Source organism: Elephas maximus, chromosome 6 (assembly GCF_024166365.1).
Source record: "Elephas maximus indicus isolate mEleMax1 chromosome 6, mEleMax1 primary haplotype, whole genome shotgun sequence".
In the NCBI taxonomy this organism is placed as follows: domain Eukaryota; kingdom Metazoa; phylum Chordata; class Mammalia; order Proboscidea; family Elephantidae; genus Elephas; species Elephas maximus.
Window position 1 is genome coordinate 70,004,611 of NC_064824.1, and position 18,405 is coordinate 70,023,015.

The 18,405-nt window shown below is 37.1% G+C and overlaps 1 protein-coding gene across 5 annotated transcripts in view; it reads right to left on the reverse strand.

Moving 5' to 3' along the window:
• SLC25A12 (solute carrier family 25 member 12) overlaps positions 1-18,405 on the reverse strand; it is a 96,625-nt gene that overhangs the window by 34,608 nt on the left and 43,612 nt on the right. For all 5 annotated transcript variants that reach the window (XM_049887434.1, XM_049887435.1, XM_049887432.1 and 2 more), the window contains 4 exons: positions 11,609-11,755; positions 8,777-8,915; positions 8,004-8,097; positions 6,310-6,394 (listed from right to left, as the gene is read on the reverse strand). In XM_049887434.1, the coding sequence (XP_049743391.1) occupies positions 6,310-6,394; positions 8,004-8,097; positions 8,777-8,915; positions 11,609-11,755 (465 nt within the window). The remainder of the gene's footprint in view (positions 1-6,309; positions 6,395-8,003; positions 8,098-8,776; positions 8,916-11,608; positions 11,756-18,405) is intronic.

The window sequence follows — 18,405 nt, forward strand, 5'->3', positions numbered from 1 at the left end:
CTCATCATCCTCACTTCTAATGAGCATTCTGGCTGTACTTCTTCCAAGACAGATTTGTTCTTTTGGCAGTTCATGTAATATTCTTTGCCAACACCACAACTCAAAGCCATCAGTTCTTCTTTGGTTCCTTACTCACTGTCCAGCTTTTGCATACATAAGAGGTGACTGAAAACGTCATGGCTTGGGTCAGGTGCACCTTAGTCTTCAAAGTGACATCCTTGCTTTTGAACGCTTTAAAGAGGTCTTTTGCAGCAGATTTGTCCAATGCAATGTGTCTTTTGATTTCTTTTTCTGGCTGTGATCTTTTTTTTTTTAATTGCACTTTAAATGAAGGCTTACAGAACAAACTAGCTTCCGTGTCACTTGATTTCTTGACTTCTATGGGTGTTGACCGTGGATTCAAGTAAAATGAAATCCTTGATGATTTCAATCTTTTCCCTGTTTATCATGGTGTTGCTTATTGGTCCACTTGTGAGGATTTTTGTTTTCTTTATGCTGAGGCGTAATCCATACTGAAGACTGTAGTCTTTGATGTTCATCTGTAAGTGCTTCAAGTCCTCTTCACTTTCAGCAAGCAAGGCTGTGTCATCCACATAACCCAGGCTGTTCATGAGTCTTCCTCTAATCCTGATGCCACAGTCTTCTTCATATAGTTCAGCTTCTTGGATTGTTTGCTCAGCATACAGATTGAATAAACATGGTGAAGAGATACAACCCTGACAGACACCTTTCCTGACTTTAAACCACACAGTATCCCCTTGTTCTATTCAAATGACTGCCTCTTGATCTATGTACAGGTTCCTTATGAGCACAATTAAGTGTTCTGGAATCCCCATTCTTCACAATGTTATCCATAATTTGTTATGATCCACACAGTCAAATGCCCTTGCATTGTCAATAAAACATCTTCCTAGTATTCTTTGCTTTCAGCCAAGATTCACGTGACTTCAGCAATGATAACCCTCATTTCACATCCGAATCTGGCTTGAATTTCTGGCAGTTCCCGGTGATGTACTGCTGCGGCCGCTTTTGAACAATCTTCAGCAAAATTTTGCTTGTGTGATAATAATGATATTATTCAATAATTTCCACATTTGGTTGGATCGCCTTTCTTGGGACTGGGCATAAATATGGATCTCTTCCAGTCAGTTGGCCAGGTAGTTGTCTCCCAAATTTCTTGGCATAGATACGTGAGCACTTCCAGCACTGCACCATTATTTGAAACATCTCAGTTGGTATTCTGTCAGTTCCTAGAGCCTTGTTTTTCACCAAGGTCTTCAGTACAGCTTGGACTTCTTCCTTCAGTACCATCGGTTTTTGATTATATGCTACCACCTGAAATGACTGAACACCAACCAATTCTTTTTGGCACAGTGACTTGGCATGTTCCTTCCACCTTCTTTTGATGCTTCCTACATCATTCTCTCTTACCACTTCAAAATCCTCTTTTGTGAGATTTCTATTCAAGTCTTTTGCTCATTTCTCCATTGGACTGTCTGTCTTTTACTAATAAATTTGCAGTTCTTTATATATTCTGGATACAAATTCTCTGTTACTCAAATGTATTGTAAATATCTCCTCCTATTCCATAGCTTGTCTTTTCACCCTCTTAATGGTATCTTTTAATGAACAAAAGTTATTAAATTTAATGAAGTTCAACTTACTAATCTTTTCCTTTATGACTGCATATTCATGAAATTTTTGCTCATCTCAAGATCATAAATATACTCTGTGTGTTATCTTCTATACACTCTTATCTTTCACATATAGAACATACCATCCGAGATAGTTTTTTGTGTATGATGTGGGGTAGGGATTTTTTTCTATATGGATATCCATCTGTGGAAGGGGGGGTAGTCAAGTGAAGGCAGCTGCGTTTCCCTGTGACCCACAAGTGAACACCGTGTTTAGGACCAGGTGCGTCAGCCTGGCCTTTTGAATGGGATGAGACTGAGGGCTGATTCCCTTTCCCAGAGTTTCTTGACCTAAAACACATTCCACAGCAGCTGGTGGACTATAGGCACATCTCACCCCTCTTGCCCTGAGCACATGTCAACATTCCCAGGAACTGTTTAGCCAAGTGAGTGTGTTATATGGCACCTGGCCAACCCCATTTCTACATCTGTTCCCAGCAGGAGAGAATGAAGTCTCCTGGCTGCAGCACGAAAGAGGGGTGCATGCAGACCATCAGTCCTGTGTTGGCCATCAAGAGCGACTCACTGACCACAGGGGACCGATGCCCACTCCTGAAGATGACCCTGCTTTATCTAAGTGCTATGCCATCCAATGCCTATACGTGAGTCATGTCTTTCTTGGTGATCTCAGACCTTGGCTTGACAGTAAGCAGGGTCAACACCATCATTAATTAATTTTTTTTTTTTTAATGTAACTGGTAGAATTTTAGCCAGTGTACAAAACAAAATAAAACAAAAAAACATTTCACGCAACACAGAACGAAATACAAAGATACAATTCCTCCCTCCCTTCCCATTCTGTTCTACCTACAGGAAGCAGGTGTGGGTAGATGAACCACTTGCGTCATATACATGTTTGAGTCCATTTTGGGATTTGCTCAGATAGGCTTCTTATATTCAATAATAGTAACAGCCACAACAGTAACAGTTAACATTTGTTGCATGCTTAGTAGGTGCCAGGACAAACGTAAGTGCATTATCTCGTATAATTCTCACAATAACTTTACTAGCTGGATACTACTGTCCCCATTTAACAAATGAGGAAACAGAATGGAGAGATGTTATATAATTGGAGCCCAAGCTCTTTTTTTTTTTTTGGTGCTTTAGGTGAAAATTTACAGAGCAAATTAGTTTCTCATTCAATAACTTACACATAAATTGTTTTGTGGCATTGGTAGAGTCCAAGCTCTTAACCACTGCCTCTCTCATAACTTCTATTTCTGTGCTAACAAATTCTCTACCATGCATGAGTGTTCACATAATGACTTTCACTGGGTAAAAACAACTAACATTGCAATAATAACAAGACATGTTCTTCATCCTACTTTATATTTAAGGTTCAAGTAGATTCCTACAGGGGAACACTCTAAAAACTAAATGTAAAGAATTATGTTTTCCTAGTTTGGCAATCTAGGAAAAATTACAAGAGAATCAAATAAAGACATCTTTTGGAAGCGAAATAAGAATAGTAATGTTTGGCATTACTGGAATTATGTACACTAAAGAAATTTAAAACTGAGTCACTAAACTTGCAGTCTATACCGCTGCCTTAGAATGCTTCATAATCCTGGAACATGTTAACTGGAAAAAGTTTTTCAGGACCGAAAATTACAGAATATTTAGCCTATTACTTGGGTTGCTGAAAGAACTTAAGCATATTTTCATATTATTCTACTTGCGTCCTAGTCTGTACTCCTTACAAAATTTTAAATGCTAAAAAGGAAAAAGGAGGTTAAAGTTAGAATTTTTAAAATAAAATCCATTGATTTATACCATTTTACAGAATGCAAGAGCTTGAAGGGATTTTGAAAATATCTGAAGGTTCTCACTTTACTAAAGAGAAAACTGAAGCCCACAGAAACTTGCATCAAACCCCAAGGATAATAAGGGTCAGGTTTCACAATGGACATAACTAGGGACATTAGTTTAAATTTCTCTTAAATAATCCTCATAAATCTGTTTCTATCAGATTCTAAAAATCACTTATGGCTTCTACTGAATTTTATTTTCTCAGTTATTGCTTTTACAATAATTTACAAAAAAGAATGCATTTAAAATATGAATTACTTCTCTATACCTATCTCACAGTAGTAAGACTACCCAATCTATCTGATATGTAAGAGTAAAAAATAAAAAGATGTAGGCACTGAGGTTCTTCCTTTAGGGATGGTACAGGAACACCCAAAGCCTCTGCCCATTCTCCAGAAGCTCCAAATCCCTGTGCCATCCCACTGGCTGGGGGAAAAAGCAGGAGAAGGCACTCCACCACCACTCTGGATACCAATCAGAGACCCAAGGAAGGAGAAGAAAGTAGTGATTTTTATCACTGTCCATTCCCTAAGCATCTGACAAGACCTTTGAGGTGATCCATGCTAGCACTGCCACTGAAAGCAGGCAAATCATCTCCTAGTCTGTCTTAAAGGGAATTCACACCAGTAGCCAAATTGTATCACTTTTCTAAGGACTAAGAAATATGAGGGATGTAGATTTCTGGCACCAAAGATTATAAAACAAGTTTCAGACCTGACCCCTAGGAAAGTTGCTAGGGGCAAAAGAGGTGAGTAAAGAGGAAACTGAAAACAGAAAAGCCGAGAGAGAATGAGACTTTTAAATTCAATTTACATTATTTTTAATAAGCTAAATGAAATATTCCCCATGTACATATATTAAGGATGTCCCCAGGCAGGACTTTATTAATAGAGACATGTAACACTAAAAAATATCTCTTTAAAACGTAATTTTTCTAAATTCAAAAGCAAATTTCACAAATGTAAACTACAAAATATAAAATTAAATTCAATAAGGATTCTTTAAATATTTCAACATGTCTCCAATTTTAATAAGTTTATAAAATTGTATTAAGATTCACTGAACTAAAATAAATCCATCTATTTTTAAAAGATCTGAGAACTTATAATGGAAGTAAACTGTGATAGGAGCAGAGAGAGGTTTGTTTTTGTTTTTGCTACAAAAGAAGCTAAATTGCAATGGTTTGCAGATATATTTTAATTTCCAGGAAGCTTTAAAAAAATAAAAAAAGAAATATTTGTCTTTTTTTATTACTCATCAAGCAAACAATTAAAATATTAAGATAAAATATAGATATAAAAGCAGTATTTTCCATTTTCAATTAACTTCAACCTGACTACAAAAGATCTTGTTTGTGATTATATAAAGCAGAATTGGAAATTCTGATTAACTTCAGGGGCAGAATCATTATTCCATGGAACTCAAGTAGAAAACAAAAGTGTCCCACCAAATCTTCCTAAACGGACCACACTAACACACCTTGATTTTTCACTAACACATTTGGTAAAGGTGAACACCAGCTGGCCCACCCCTGGCTACTCACCAATATAGCATCAATGAAAAAAAAGCAGACTTGGGCTCTTTCTGGGGCACGCCCATTTAACTTTTTCTCTTTCCTTGTCTCCTGTCTTCTTCTTTCTCCCACCATATTCCTCCAACCCCCATGTCTCCTAGACTACTATAGGATCGAAGTCTCCCAAAGAATTATGAAGGACACAGAGCCCATGTCTATTAGGGCAGGAAAATACAAGGCGGTCAAGGACTTGCCCTCCTGACCCTCACCTCCACACAAAGCCATGTGACCATCTGCTACAACGGAAGCAACTTCCAGGTGCTATAGAAGTAGAGGATTTCTGTTTAAAACAGGATTTTAAAAAAAATGTTCTATTCTACTATTCGAGGTAATTTCATGTTTTTTTGTAAAATCAGAAGCAGACTGCATTAATATTACAGAATTCAGAAGCTAATGTCTTAATCATCTAAAATTAATATTTTGTCAAAAATGGAATAATAGTCAAAGTTTTCTCTGTGATTCATTAATTAGATACTGCTTTCCTTTTTTACTGTTGTAAAAAAAAAATTTTTTTTTTTTTTTTTTTAATCTAAACACCTGGCTGTTTATCGAAAGATTGGAGTTTTACATCTACCTGGAGGTGCCCCAAAAGAAAGGTATGGTGATCTACTTCCCAAAAATCAGTCATTGAAAACCCTGTGGAATACTGTTCTACTCTGACACACAGTCGCTATGAGCTTGGGAGTCGACTCGATTGAAAACCCTGTGGAATACTGTTCTACTCTGACACACAGTCGCCATGAGTCGGGAGTCGACTCGATTGAAAACCCTGTGGAATACTGTTCTACTCTGACACACAGTCGCCACAAGCTGGGAGTCGACTCGACAGCAGCTGGTTTGGTTATAAGGCACAATCCCAAGTGAAAGATTTGTTTTCTTAGAAGAATGTTTTGTATTTTTAAAAACCTATTAGTTTAATTATAGAAAATGAACCTTAACACTAACCTTTAAATGTGACTAGACAAATGAAAGGAAAGGACTACTAATTTCAGGGTAAGGGGCCAAGCCTATGATAAGCAAAAGGAAAAAAACACAAACATAAATCTAGTTACCCCACAGAAATACTCTACAAGGGTGGGTAAAAATATTTCTATAAATTTAATATTTGAGCTAAGCAAAGTCTTTGTCTAGGAAGTAGTTTTTAATTTTCAGAGTATTCAGAAGCTTTAGGCAGTCATGTACATACTACTTCAGCATTTTTGAAGGTGATTATATTTATGAGACTCCTCCTACCTGCCTCTGAAGTTCTGCCAGGTTGTAAGGTAAGGCACCCTCAGCCAGCGGGGCTATTCTCTCAATATCTGCCAAAGTCAAACGCCTTCAGGCAGAAATACGGGTAGAAAGAATTGTTAGACATCAACAAACTCCTCACGCCAAGATCATCTTTCTTCAGGAAAGATAAAAAAACAACTATAGTTTAAAAGTATTATTTCCCTATCACACAGATTTTAGAGAGAAAAAAATTCTTTAGACTCCGCTTGCCACAACAAAAAGCAAGACTTCAGAGAAATGATGTGAAGTGCATGAATTTAATACGATTCCAGTGTTAGATGTTAAAAGTGAAGAAATAATTCTTGCCAGAAGTACAGATACTGATGGTCTATGCATACTAAATATATCCCGTAAGCAAACATATTAATCACATAGGCAGAAAGTATCTAGGGAAGGTTACACAAAAAGCTGATCAATATCGGTTGCCTTCAAGGAAGGGCTCAAAAATTGACAGAAAAATTTTTTTACAGTGTATTCTTTTAAACCCTTTGAGTTGTGAACTGGTGAATGAACTACCATTTCAAAAAATTTTTCTTAAAAATAAGTACATTAGATGAACCAGCTAGAAGTTCGTTTCAGACCAAACTTTGAGATATGCTTTCTGAATGCATTTATTATCATAAAGCTAGCTCAAAAATTTTGTCTGAAAATGTGAATTTTAGATAGATGAGACATGGCCATGTACTTCATGTTATTCACCAAAGACCAGCTGATACATTTAGTATCATCTCCAGTCCAACGATTTATAATATACCATACTAACCATAAAGGCAATAAATGGCCCATGTATAGTCAACTTTTATTAGGCCTCGGTTCTAGGGTTAAAACTCATTTTTCAGATTATTCCTACACTTAAAAATCTACTAGAAGTAACTAAAAAGATTCTGATCTCTTAATAGACCCCACAGGCACTGTTGGATATCCACAGATAAGGATTTTTCTTTTGGATTTGCATGAGTCTTTGCAAATTATACACCTTCTATGAGCTTTGGTTTCTTTTATCTACAAAATAGAAGCATAAAACATCTTACCTACCCTGTCTGTGATGGTGACTATGATGATAACATCACAGGCATATCTCAAGAAAATGATACACTCCAGCACAAAATGGTATATACACTCTTTAGTTAAATGACCATTTATCAAAAACCAAAATGACTGTAAGAGTCCTGAACATGTACCTCAGTCCTATAAATTTAGACAAATTTCCACAAATCTTTTGAAATTCATAATGCCTCTAAAGAACCAAAATTAAATTGATCTTTTCCTCTCTTTTACTTCTTCTTCTTACTTCCCTCTCCTTCTTTCTCATTTTTCTGTCTCCTCCGACTTCCTTCTCTCATCCCTCCTCCCTCTTATTTTCTTCTCTCACCTCTACCCCTCCATCCTTTCCTTCTTTTTTCCTCCTTTCTTTCTTCCCCACTTCTTCTCTCTCTCTCTCTCTCTGTCCCTCCTCCTCTCTCTCCCTACCCTCTGTCTGTCTCCATTTGTCTGTCTCTCCCTCCTTCCCTGTTTTTCATATCTCCCTGTCTCTATTTCTTGGATTTTAGTAAACTGAAAAACTATTGTTGAAATTAACTGAAAGCACATCACTTTTCCACATTTTAAAAGAACTGCCCTGTAAAAACATCATGAGTAATTACTGCAATAGTTACCCTGTAGCATTATATAAGTCTGCAAGCTGGTATAGGATGTCAATTTCCAGTGGGGTGACTTGTCCATAGCGTATGGCACTCTGGGCAAATTCCTCTGGAAGAAAAGGACACCAAATTTTAAAATCTTTATAGATTCTTAAAATACAATAAAGTTCTATTTAGATCAACTAAAATCTGAAGGCTAAAGGTATTCTGGTATTATTTTAAAAATTCAGAGCTGAATTTAAAAACCTAACTTCAACTACCTAAGAATAACTACTTATTTCTAAAAGATAGCAAACGATAAAATGTTAAGATGATGAAACAGCAAAAGGAGAAAAATCAACTTTGAAGATAAGCAATCTCTTTAGAATGCCCTCTCTTATCTTGTTTATTTACTTTGATCTCTAGAGTTACAAGGCAAAGAATCGGCTGTTCCCCAGTCACTCAAGACATCTTCCACAACTCACTGAAAGGAGTAGGCTTGCCCATCTTTCTGTGGCAACTCCTTCCCAGTACAAACAAGCTGCTGCCACAGTGCCACTGACCTGCTTGACAGATTGGGCCAAGGCTCTTTTCAAACTGTCACAGCCATTTTTTTATTCTTGACTTCAGCATCCCATCAAATCCATCCAGATTTCTGGAGACCATTATGGCCCAGGTGAAGCATACACACATGCTAACATACTTTCTAGATCTAGCTTTAGAGCAGTAAACGGAGCTCAGTCTCATGGCCCAGATAAACAAAAGTGAAAATGCTGAGAGACAAATGAATATATTTTTAAAAATCTTACCCTTTGTGACTTCAACATCTTTCCTTGTGCCAGCTAGAGTGCTATATATCTTACGAACAAGTTCCATGTTATTCAGTAAGGAGTTAAATGCATTGAAGTAGGAGAAGCTAACCTGGTGTGAGATACTTCCTCCAGCTGCCTAGGAAATGACATCACAAAAAATTAAAACAAAACAAAAACATAGTTATAGACATTGTACTTTTCTCGAAGATAATTTAAAGGACTCTTCATTATTAAAATGATTAACAACCAGTTGGTAAATACAAAGAAAGTATCGTACTGAAACACTCAGCGCATTTCATACCCTAAGGGAAGTCTATGTAATTTAGGTTTTAAGGAAGAAAACAACATCTGGAAGTTGGACTTCAAGGTTCATCTACCTATAAGGTCAGAAGTAACAAATATAATTATCACACATCAAAAACAATGGTTATTTAAACATGTTTTTTAGGACCCTTAACTATGGAACTCCTGCAAGTCCTGGATAAACCAAACATCAATATACAACATAAGGAGCATTTTAGAAACTCGTTTTTTCTCCACCAAAACAGAAACAAACTATAAGTGGTAAGTTTAAACTTAAGACTACTGTGCTATATTAAATCTCCCTGACTTTTTTTTTTTTAAGCTCATTGTTATAATTAAGATAATTAAATGTCTTCAGTCTGTGCTGGGTCCTGAATCTGTATTATGAAGGGTACAACTACCAAGAAATCCAAAAAATGCACAGAAGATCAGGAGGACGTATTCACCTTAAGTTATGGAACAGGGCTGGAGAGGGTCTCTTGCGCCTAAAGGGATTTGGGGTGGGAATCTGGCCTTCATTATCTCTGCTGGATGAGTAGATACTTCCTCCCTCTGTCTGCCACTTAGACATAAACTCAAAAGAGAATATTTTCATAATTTACAAAAAAGCCCAATTTCCAAGCTAGGAGTCAGAAGAACTCATATGATTAAAAACATTTTCTATTAAAAACTAAAAGAAATGCTTATGGAAATAGTAATGTGACAATCTTAATCATAAAAGTCTACTAAAAATAGTATAGGTAGTGATGAGCAAATGTACCCACCTTACCACCCCTCACACACATACCAGTATGCCTTAATCCAAATATAGGTAATATCCAAATATAGGTAGTACAGATAGGTAATATCTGTACTAACCTGAATTCAGATATTAGTGTCCCCAAAACAGGACTCACATTATTTAATACATTCCTCCAAGGATTGGAAATGGCTTTTGGTAAAATGAGGCTATATAATAGGTCTATCCAATCCAGTTGGAAAAGATTAAATGGGTCCCCTCACCCCAAGGCACTCAATCCTCTCCTCTAGGATTTTCTTTCCTTCTTCCCTCCTTCCCTTCTTCCCTCTCTCCCTCTCTCCTTTCACTTTTTTTGTTGGAGCATGAGGTGAGGGTAGGGGGTGGGGGATGGGTGTCAAGGAGGTGAAATATGAAGAAGAAAGTGACATGCCCCATGTTCAAATTCACTGAAGAGAAAGAACAGAAGTTGATCTTTCTACCCCAGTCTAAATCAGGGATAATGATCTTCAGCTGAAACAACAGAGTGCTCATTGGCTTCCCTCCATTTAAAACAAGCAGCAATCAAAAACTTATACGTAAGTATAATCCATGAACAACAAAACGGGTAAGTGAGGGAGTTTTACCCTCTTTGAAAGGAAGTAGATGACAACAGTTGGCTCTTGGCCCAGATGATTATTTTGTAGGGACTAGGAGTTCAACAGAACAAAAAACTGTGTCTGGTCCATGCAGACTGAATGCACAGGTGAAGGGGCAGAGAGAGGAGTGAGCCACAGAGGCGGATGCCCACATATTTCCTCCATACCTTCTGCCACGGCCATGGTTATTAAAACAGTGCAGAGGCCAGTGACGATCCCTCTAGCGGACAGGACCCTGCAGGCAACTAAGGAAAGACCTATCCTTACAGCAAGAGCCTGGGAGCCTGTTGGGGCAGGAAGAGGCCAAGGTGAAGGCAGTAGTGTCTGGGAGAGGTACTCCCCAGTGGTAAAAGTAATTGCTCACCCTTGTCTACAAACTCCCTTATTTCTCTTGAATTGGATTCTGTAAATAGAAATAAACAATTTGGAAGCATATGAGAGCAAAATGGTGCCTCTGGATGAAGCGATGACCTGGGGAAGACCATTCACCATCACTCCCATCTCCGGTACACACATATCCTGTTTGCCTTTTATCTGTGAAGCTTAAGGTTACAAGAGCTGAGAATTGGATGGGTCTGGGTAGCAATCCAGGACCCAATGGTTGAAAAGGTTTGAAGAATGAGCATCACGCATGAGACTACATTTAAGTACTGGTGAAACTCAGAGCAAGTTCCATGTATCCTATTCTGAAGCAGAATTTCCTATGGCAAAAACATTCAGATTCTAGGAGCCTATTTTTTTATTTCCTTTCAGTGGATGACAACAGTCCGCTATCAGCCCAGATGATTACTTTGCTGAGATCAGCAGCTTGACAGGACAAAAAACTGCCTGGTCCACAGTGAAGGGGCAAGGAGAGGACTCAGCCACAGAGGGCAGTTGGACATATCACCACTAATCATGCAACCTTCAACATAACTTTTATCCGGGTTCACAAAATTCATACGTTCAGAATCTTTACATTAAATACAGCTCTCCATGGACAAGCAGGTCTGTGACATAAATTTCCATTTTCTACACAAGTGATTTATCAAAAAATCAGACAAGCCTGTTTGCCAGAATTGCTGATCAAGAAGCTAAAACCTAGAGATGTGAAAAATAAGTCTGAACCACACCTCCATCCGTAGAAAGTTAAAACATTTGCTTTTTACTTACTGAAACTAAGTTCTCCTCCACGAAAGGCGTAAGCATGTGAGACCGAATAGTAACCATGATGTCACTGAAATCCAGCCCAGAAATCAGGCCACTTTTGCTCTTATCTTTCAGCGCAAAGGCTTGTCTTGCATGTTCTAATTGTAGCTCCTGGAGAAAAGAATTAGAAATAGGCCATTAAATTGCTTAAAGCACATCCCAAGTGTATATTTTGGAAAAGAAGAAAAGACACACTCCACCCCCACCCCCACCCACCATGCACTTGCTACAGAAATGAATAACACACAGCCCTGAATTTATAACAAAGCTTTTGATTTCTTCTAAGGTGTACCTGTTTTCTTAAAAATGTACTACATATCACTCCTCAGAAAACAGAATGAATCACAGCATAGAAATAAAGAAAAGGGGAGAAAAAGGCACCCACAGATTTTATTTGAAAAGTTTTCCTTACTGAAAACAAACAGTATAATGTTTTCAGTGCCTTATTTCAGCCTTTAAAATATGTAGTAATTTATTCACTCCTGATTGAAAGCATCCTTGTCATCTAAGAATACTTCTTGAATTAATAGTTGAGATTCATCTTCAGTTTTTCAATTTTAAATGTTGCAACCAAAGTTTCTCTCTCTCTCTAAATGAATTAGTGATCATTTTTCAAACACTTTTTAAAAACAAACAGTGAGAAATCTTAGCAACTGGTAAGTGTAATACTTAGTAATTCTAATGGGAAAGTTATGAATAACAAACTGCATAACTAGTGTTCAGCTATCACTTTCTCTGGTTTTAGGCATAGCTAATCATAAACTAGAAACCCTGGTGGCATAATGGTTAAGGGCTACAGCTGCTAACCAAAAGGTCAGCAGTTTGAATTCACCAGGCTCTCCTTGGAAACTCTATGGGGCAGTTCTACTCTGTACTATAGGGTTGCTATGAGTTGGTAGGGGATGGATGTCAAGGAGGTGAATTGAAATATGTAAGAGAAAATGACATGCCCCATGTTCCTATTCACTGAAGAGGAAGAGAAAAAGCCAAACCCAATGCTGTCCATGGCATTGGGTTTGCCTTTTGTTGTTGTTGTTAATCATAAACTAAGGCATCCCATTGGTGTAATTGTTAAGATTTGGGTGCTAACAAAAAGATTACAGTCTAGGAAACCCTATGGGGCAGTTCTACTCTGCCATATAGGGTCTTGATGACTCAGAATCAACTTGATGGCACACAACAACAAAAACAATCATAAGCTATAAAAAAATGCAGAATATTTTTGAACTTAGAACTACTGGGAAGCCAAACAACAAACAACAAAGTGGTATCAATATAAATAAGAAAATATGCCAATAATACCCTGGGTACCTTTTTTTTTATCATAAAAAAATTCAAAATTAGAGCACTTCTGTCCTGGGGACTCATGACATAATCCAAACAAACCTATTAACACAACACAATAATGATGCATTTGGGTGCCATTTTCACACTATTTGCAACTCTAGAAACGGTAGTCACATTTAAACATATAAATATTATTCAAGGATAAGATTAAACATAGAAATTTTCATTATCATTTACTTATCATAACTTAGAAATCTATGATGCTCTACTTTGTTCTGACATTTAAAAGATTCCTTCAAACAACAGAAAGAATCAAGAAGACAAAGAGTTGGTTCTTTGAAAAGATCAACAAAATCAACACTGGCCTAACTAACAAAAGAAAAACAGAAGAGGAAGCCAATAATCCACATGAGAAATGAGACTGGGGGGATTACAAAGAGACCCAATTGAAATAAAAGGGATCATAACAGAATATTATGAAAAACTGTACTCCAACAAATTTGAGAACCTAGAGGAAATGGACAAATTTCTAGAGACATGCTACCTACCTAAACTGACACAAACTGAGATAGAAATTCGAACAAACCCATAATAAGAGAAGAGATTGAGAAGTAGCAAAAAAAAAAAAAAAAAAAACTTCTAACAAAAAAAAGCCCTGGCCTAGACAGCTTCACTGGAAATTTCTACCATTCAGAGAAGAGCTCACACCAGTTATTACTCAAATTATTTCAGAGCACAGGCAAGGAAGGAATACTCTCGAATTCATTCTTTGATGCCAGCATAACCCTGACACCAAAGCCAGGCAAAGACACCACAAAAAAAAGAAAACTACAGACCAGTATCTCTTGTGAATATAGAGACAAAAATTCTCAAAATTCTAGCCAACAGAATTCAACACTAAAAAAAAAAATACACCACGACCATGGTGCAAGGATTGTTCAACACTAGAAAATCAGCGTAATCCACCATTCAACAGAACAAAAGAAAAGACTCACATGATCATCTTAATCAACTCAGAAAAAAACATTTGATAAAGTCCAACACTGATTCCTGATAAAAACTCTCAATAAAGTAGGAATAGAAAGGAAATTCCTCAACATAATAAAGGGCATCTATACAAAACCAATGTGAAGCCCCGGTGGCATAATGGTTAAGAGCTTGGCTGCTAACCAAAAGCTCAGCAGTTTGAATCCACCAGCTGCTCCTTGGAAATACTATGGGGCAGTTCTACTCTGTCCTATAGGGATATGAGTCAGAATCAACCTAACAGCAACAGGTTTGGTTTTGTGGTATACAAAACCAACAGCCAACATCATTCTCAATGAAAAGAGGCTGAAAGCATTACCTCTGAGAACAAGAACAAGACAAGGATGCTCTTTATCACCACTCCTACTTAACATTGTACTGGAAGTCCTAGCTAGAACAATGAGGCAAGAAAAAGCAATAAAGTGCATCCAAATTGGAAAGGAAGAAGTAAAACTATCCCTATTCGCAGACGATATGACACTACACATTGTGAACACCAAAGATTCCATAAGATAACTACTGGAACTAATAGAAAGATTCTGGAGAGTAGCAAGATATAAGATCAACATACAAAAATCAGCTGGATTCCTAGACACCAACAACGAGAACTTTGAAAGCAAATCAAGAAAACAATACCATTTATACTAGCCCCTAAAACGATAAAATACTTAAGAATAAATCTAACCACGGATGTAAAAGACCTATATAAAGAAAACTATAAAACGCTATTGCAAGAAACCAAAAGAGACCTACATAAATGGAAAAACATACCATTCTCATGGATAGGAAGACTCAACATTATAAAAATGTCAATCCTACCCAAAGCAATCTACAGATATAATACAATCCCAATCCAAATACCAACAGCATTCTTTAACAAGATGAAAAACCTAATCACCAACTTTATATGGAAAAGAAAGAGGCCCTGGATAAGCAAAGCATTACTGAAGAAAAATAACAAAGTAGGAGGCTTCACACTAATCTCAGAACCTACTATACAGCCGTGCTAGTCAAAACAGCCTGGTAGTGGTACAACAACAGACACATAGACCAATGCAACAGAATCAAGAACCCAGACATAAATCCATCCACCCATGGTCAGCTGATCTTTGACAAAGGGCCAAAGTCCATTAAATGGGGAAAATACACTCTTTTTAAATAGATGGTGCTGGCAAAACTGGATGTCTATCTGTAAAAAAATAAAACAGGACCCATACCTCATATCATACACAAAAACTAACTCAAAAATGGATCAAAGACCTAAATATAAAACTTAAAATGAGACAGATCATGTAAGAAAAAATAGACAATGCTAGGGGCCCTCGTACATGGCATAAACTCAATACAAACCATAACTGACAATGCACAAACACCAGAAGATAAACTAGAAAACTGGGAGCTCCTAAAAATTAAACACTTACACTCATCAAAAGACTCTACCAAAAGAATAAAGAGAGAACCTATAGACTGGGAAAAAAAATTTGGCTACGACATAGCCGACAAGGGTCTAGTCTCTAAAATCTATAGAACACTTCAACATGTCAATAACATAAAGACAAATAATTCAATTAAAAAATAGGCAAAGATGATGAACAGACACTTCACCAAAGAAGACATTCAGGCAGCTAACAGGCACACGAGGAAATGCTCAATATCATTAGCCTCAATATCATTAGCCATTAAAGAAATGTAAATCAAAACTGCAAAGAGATACCATCTCACCTTGACATTACTGGCATGAATCAAAAAAACAGAAAATAACAAATGTTGGAGAGGCTGCGGGGAGATTGGAACTCTTATGCACTGCTGGTGGGAATGAACAATGGTACAACCATTTTCAAAAATGATATGGCGCTTCCTTGATAAGCTAGAAATAGAAATACCATATGATTCAGCAATTCCACTCCCAGAGATATGAGTCATTATATGAACAGACATATGCACATCCGTGTTCACTGCAGCATTATTAACAATAGCAAAAAGACAGAAACAACCTAAATACCCATCAACAGATGAATGGATAAACAAACTATGGTACCTATACACAATGGATACTACACAACAATAAAGAACAATGATGAATCCGCAAAATATCTCACAACATGGATGAATCTGGAGGACGTTATGCTGAGTGAAATAAATCAATCACAAAGACAAATATTGTATGAGACCACTATTATAAAAACTCAAGAAAAGGTTTACACACACAAAAAAACAATCTTTGATGGTTATGGGTGGGGGGGAGGTAGACAGGAGAAATCACTAATTAAAAAAAAAAAAAAAATTGCCGTTGACTAAATTCTGACTCACAGTGACCCTACAGGACAGAGTAGAACTGTCCCATAGGGTTGCCAACCTTTTGGTTAGCACTCATAGCTCTCAACCACTATGCCACCAGGGATTCTTTTTTACTAGACAAGTGTTAATTTTGGTAAAAGGAAAGACAACACACAGTATAGGAGAAGTTAGCAAAACTTGACCAAGGCAAAGTCATAGAACACCTTGTGGGACCAAGTTACTGGGGCTGAGTTCTGGGGACCATGGTCTTAGGGGACATCTAGGTCAACTGGCATAGCATAGTTCATAAAGAAAATGTTCTACATCCTACTTTGGTGAGTAGCAACTGGGGTCTTAAAAGCTTGCAAGCAGCCATCTAAACCGCATCTATTGGTCCCATCATGTTTGGAACAAAGGAGAATGAAGAAAACCAAAGACACAAGCAAAATTACATGAACCACAGCCTCCACCAGCCTGAACCCAGAAAAACTAGATGGTGCCCGGCTTGTCAGACCACTCTGACAAGGATTACAATAGATGGTTCCAGACAGAGTGGGAAAAAATACAGAACAAAATTTAAATTCACAAAAAAAGACCAGACTTACTGGTCTGACCAGAGTGGTAGAACCCCTGAGACAATGGCCTCCAGATACCCTGCTAACTCAGAACTGAAGCCACTCCACTGAGTTTCAGCCAAAGACTAGACAGGCCTATAAAACAAACAATAACACACATGAGGAACATGCTTCTTAGTTCTATCAAGTATACAAGACCAAATGAGCAATACCTGCCCAAATGCAAACATGAGCAGGCAGGAAGGGACAGGAAACCTGGGTGAACGGACACATGGAATCCAGGGTATAAAGGGAAAGGGGGAGAGTGCTGACACGTTGCTGAGATTGCAACCAATGTCACAAAACAATTTGTACATAAATTTTTGAATGAGAATAAAAAAAGCAGCAGCTAGGGAACTATATGATGTCACTATTTTATAATTTAGATTAAATCAAAGGGACCCACTTCAATTTTATGTAGAACATTCACTTATAGAATATCACTTTCCCCATACGTGCTAGACAAATTAGGTTATGCAACATAATGTATTTATACCTCTTTACTGTATCAAAAACTAAACCATTCAACATTAAAAAAAAAAAAAATTAAACATAGAACTATACATGACCCAACAATTTCACTTCTAGGTGTATTCCCAAAAGAATTTAAAACAAATATTGACACAAATACATGTATACAAATGTTTGTAACAACACTATTCACAATAGTCAAAATGCAGAAACAACCCAAATGTCCATCAGCTGACAAACGGATAAACAAAATGTGGCATATCCACATAATGGAAAATTATTGAATAATAAAAAGGAATGAAGTACTGATACATGCCACAACTTGGATGAACCTCAAAAACACTATGCTCAGTGAAAGAAACCAGACACAAAAGGTCACATATTGTATGATTCCATTTCTAGGAAATATACAGAATAGGTAAATCCATAGAGACAGGAACCAGATTATTGGTTGCCAGGGGCTGGGAGGAAGAAGGAACGGTGACTGACTGCTTACTGGGTATGGAGTTTTCTTGTGGGGTAATGAAAATGCTTTGAAACTAGACAGAGGTGGTGGTTGCTCAACATTGTGAATATACTAAATGCCACTAAACTGTGTACTTTAGAATGGTTAATTTTATGTGAATCTTACTATAATTAAAAAAAAAAAAAAGAGCACCAGGAGAGCTTCAAGAAGATGAAATTAACAGAATACATAACGTGTTTTAAACATGTTAAAAAGAGATTTTGATAAATGGGGGAAAGTTTGAGAACAAATTAGAATTAATACATAGAAAACTGAACAAATAAGAAAAACCAGAAACTCTAAGAAACCATTTGCTATACGGCTTAGTCATGAATAGTGTTTACATAATGATAGTAATGTAATTACGATTATTGATCTAAACAGAATCATGACAATTATAAGGAGGTGGGGGAGACAGGTAATGTCTAGGTATGTGGTAGGGAGAAGGAGGTGAAAGAACTAGCTACAAATCTTCATAGTTAGAGTGCAATCAAAAATACTTAACAGCGAAAAATCAAGAAGAAATGCCAGCACAAGTTTACTGTTTAGAGATACGGAAGTAAACACACTGAAAGAAGCAG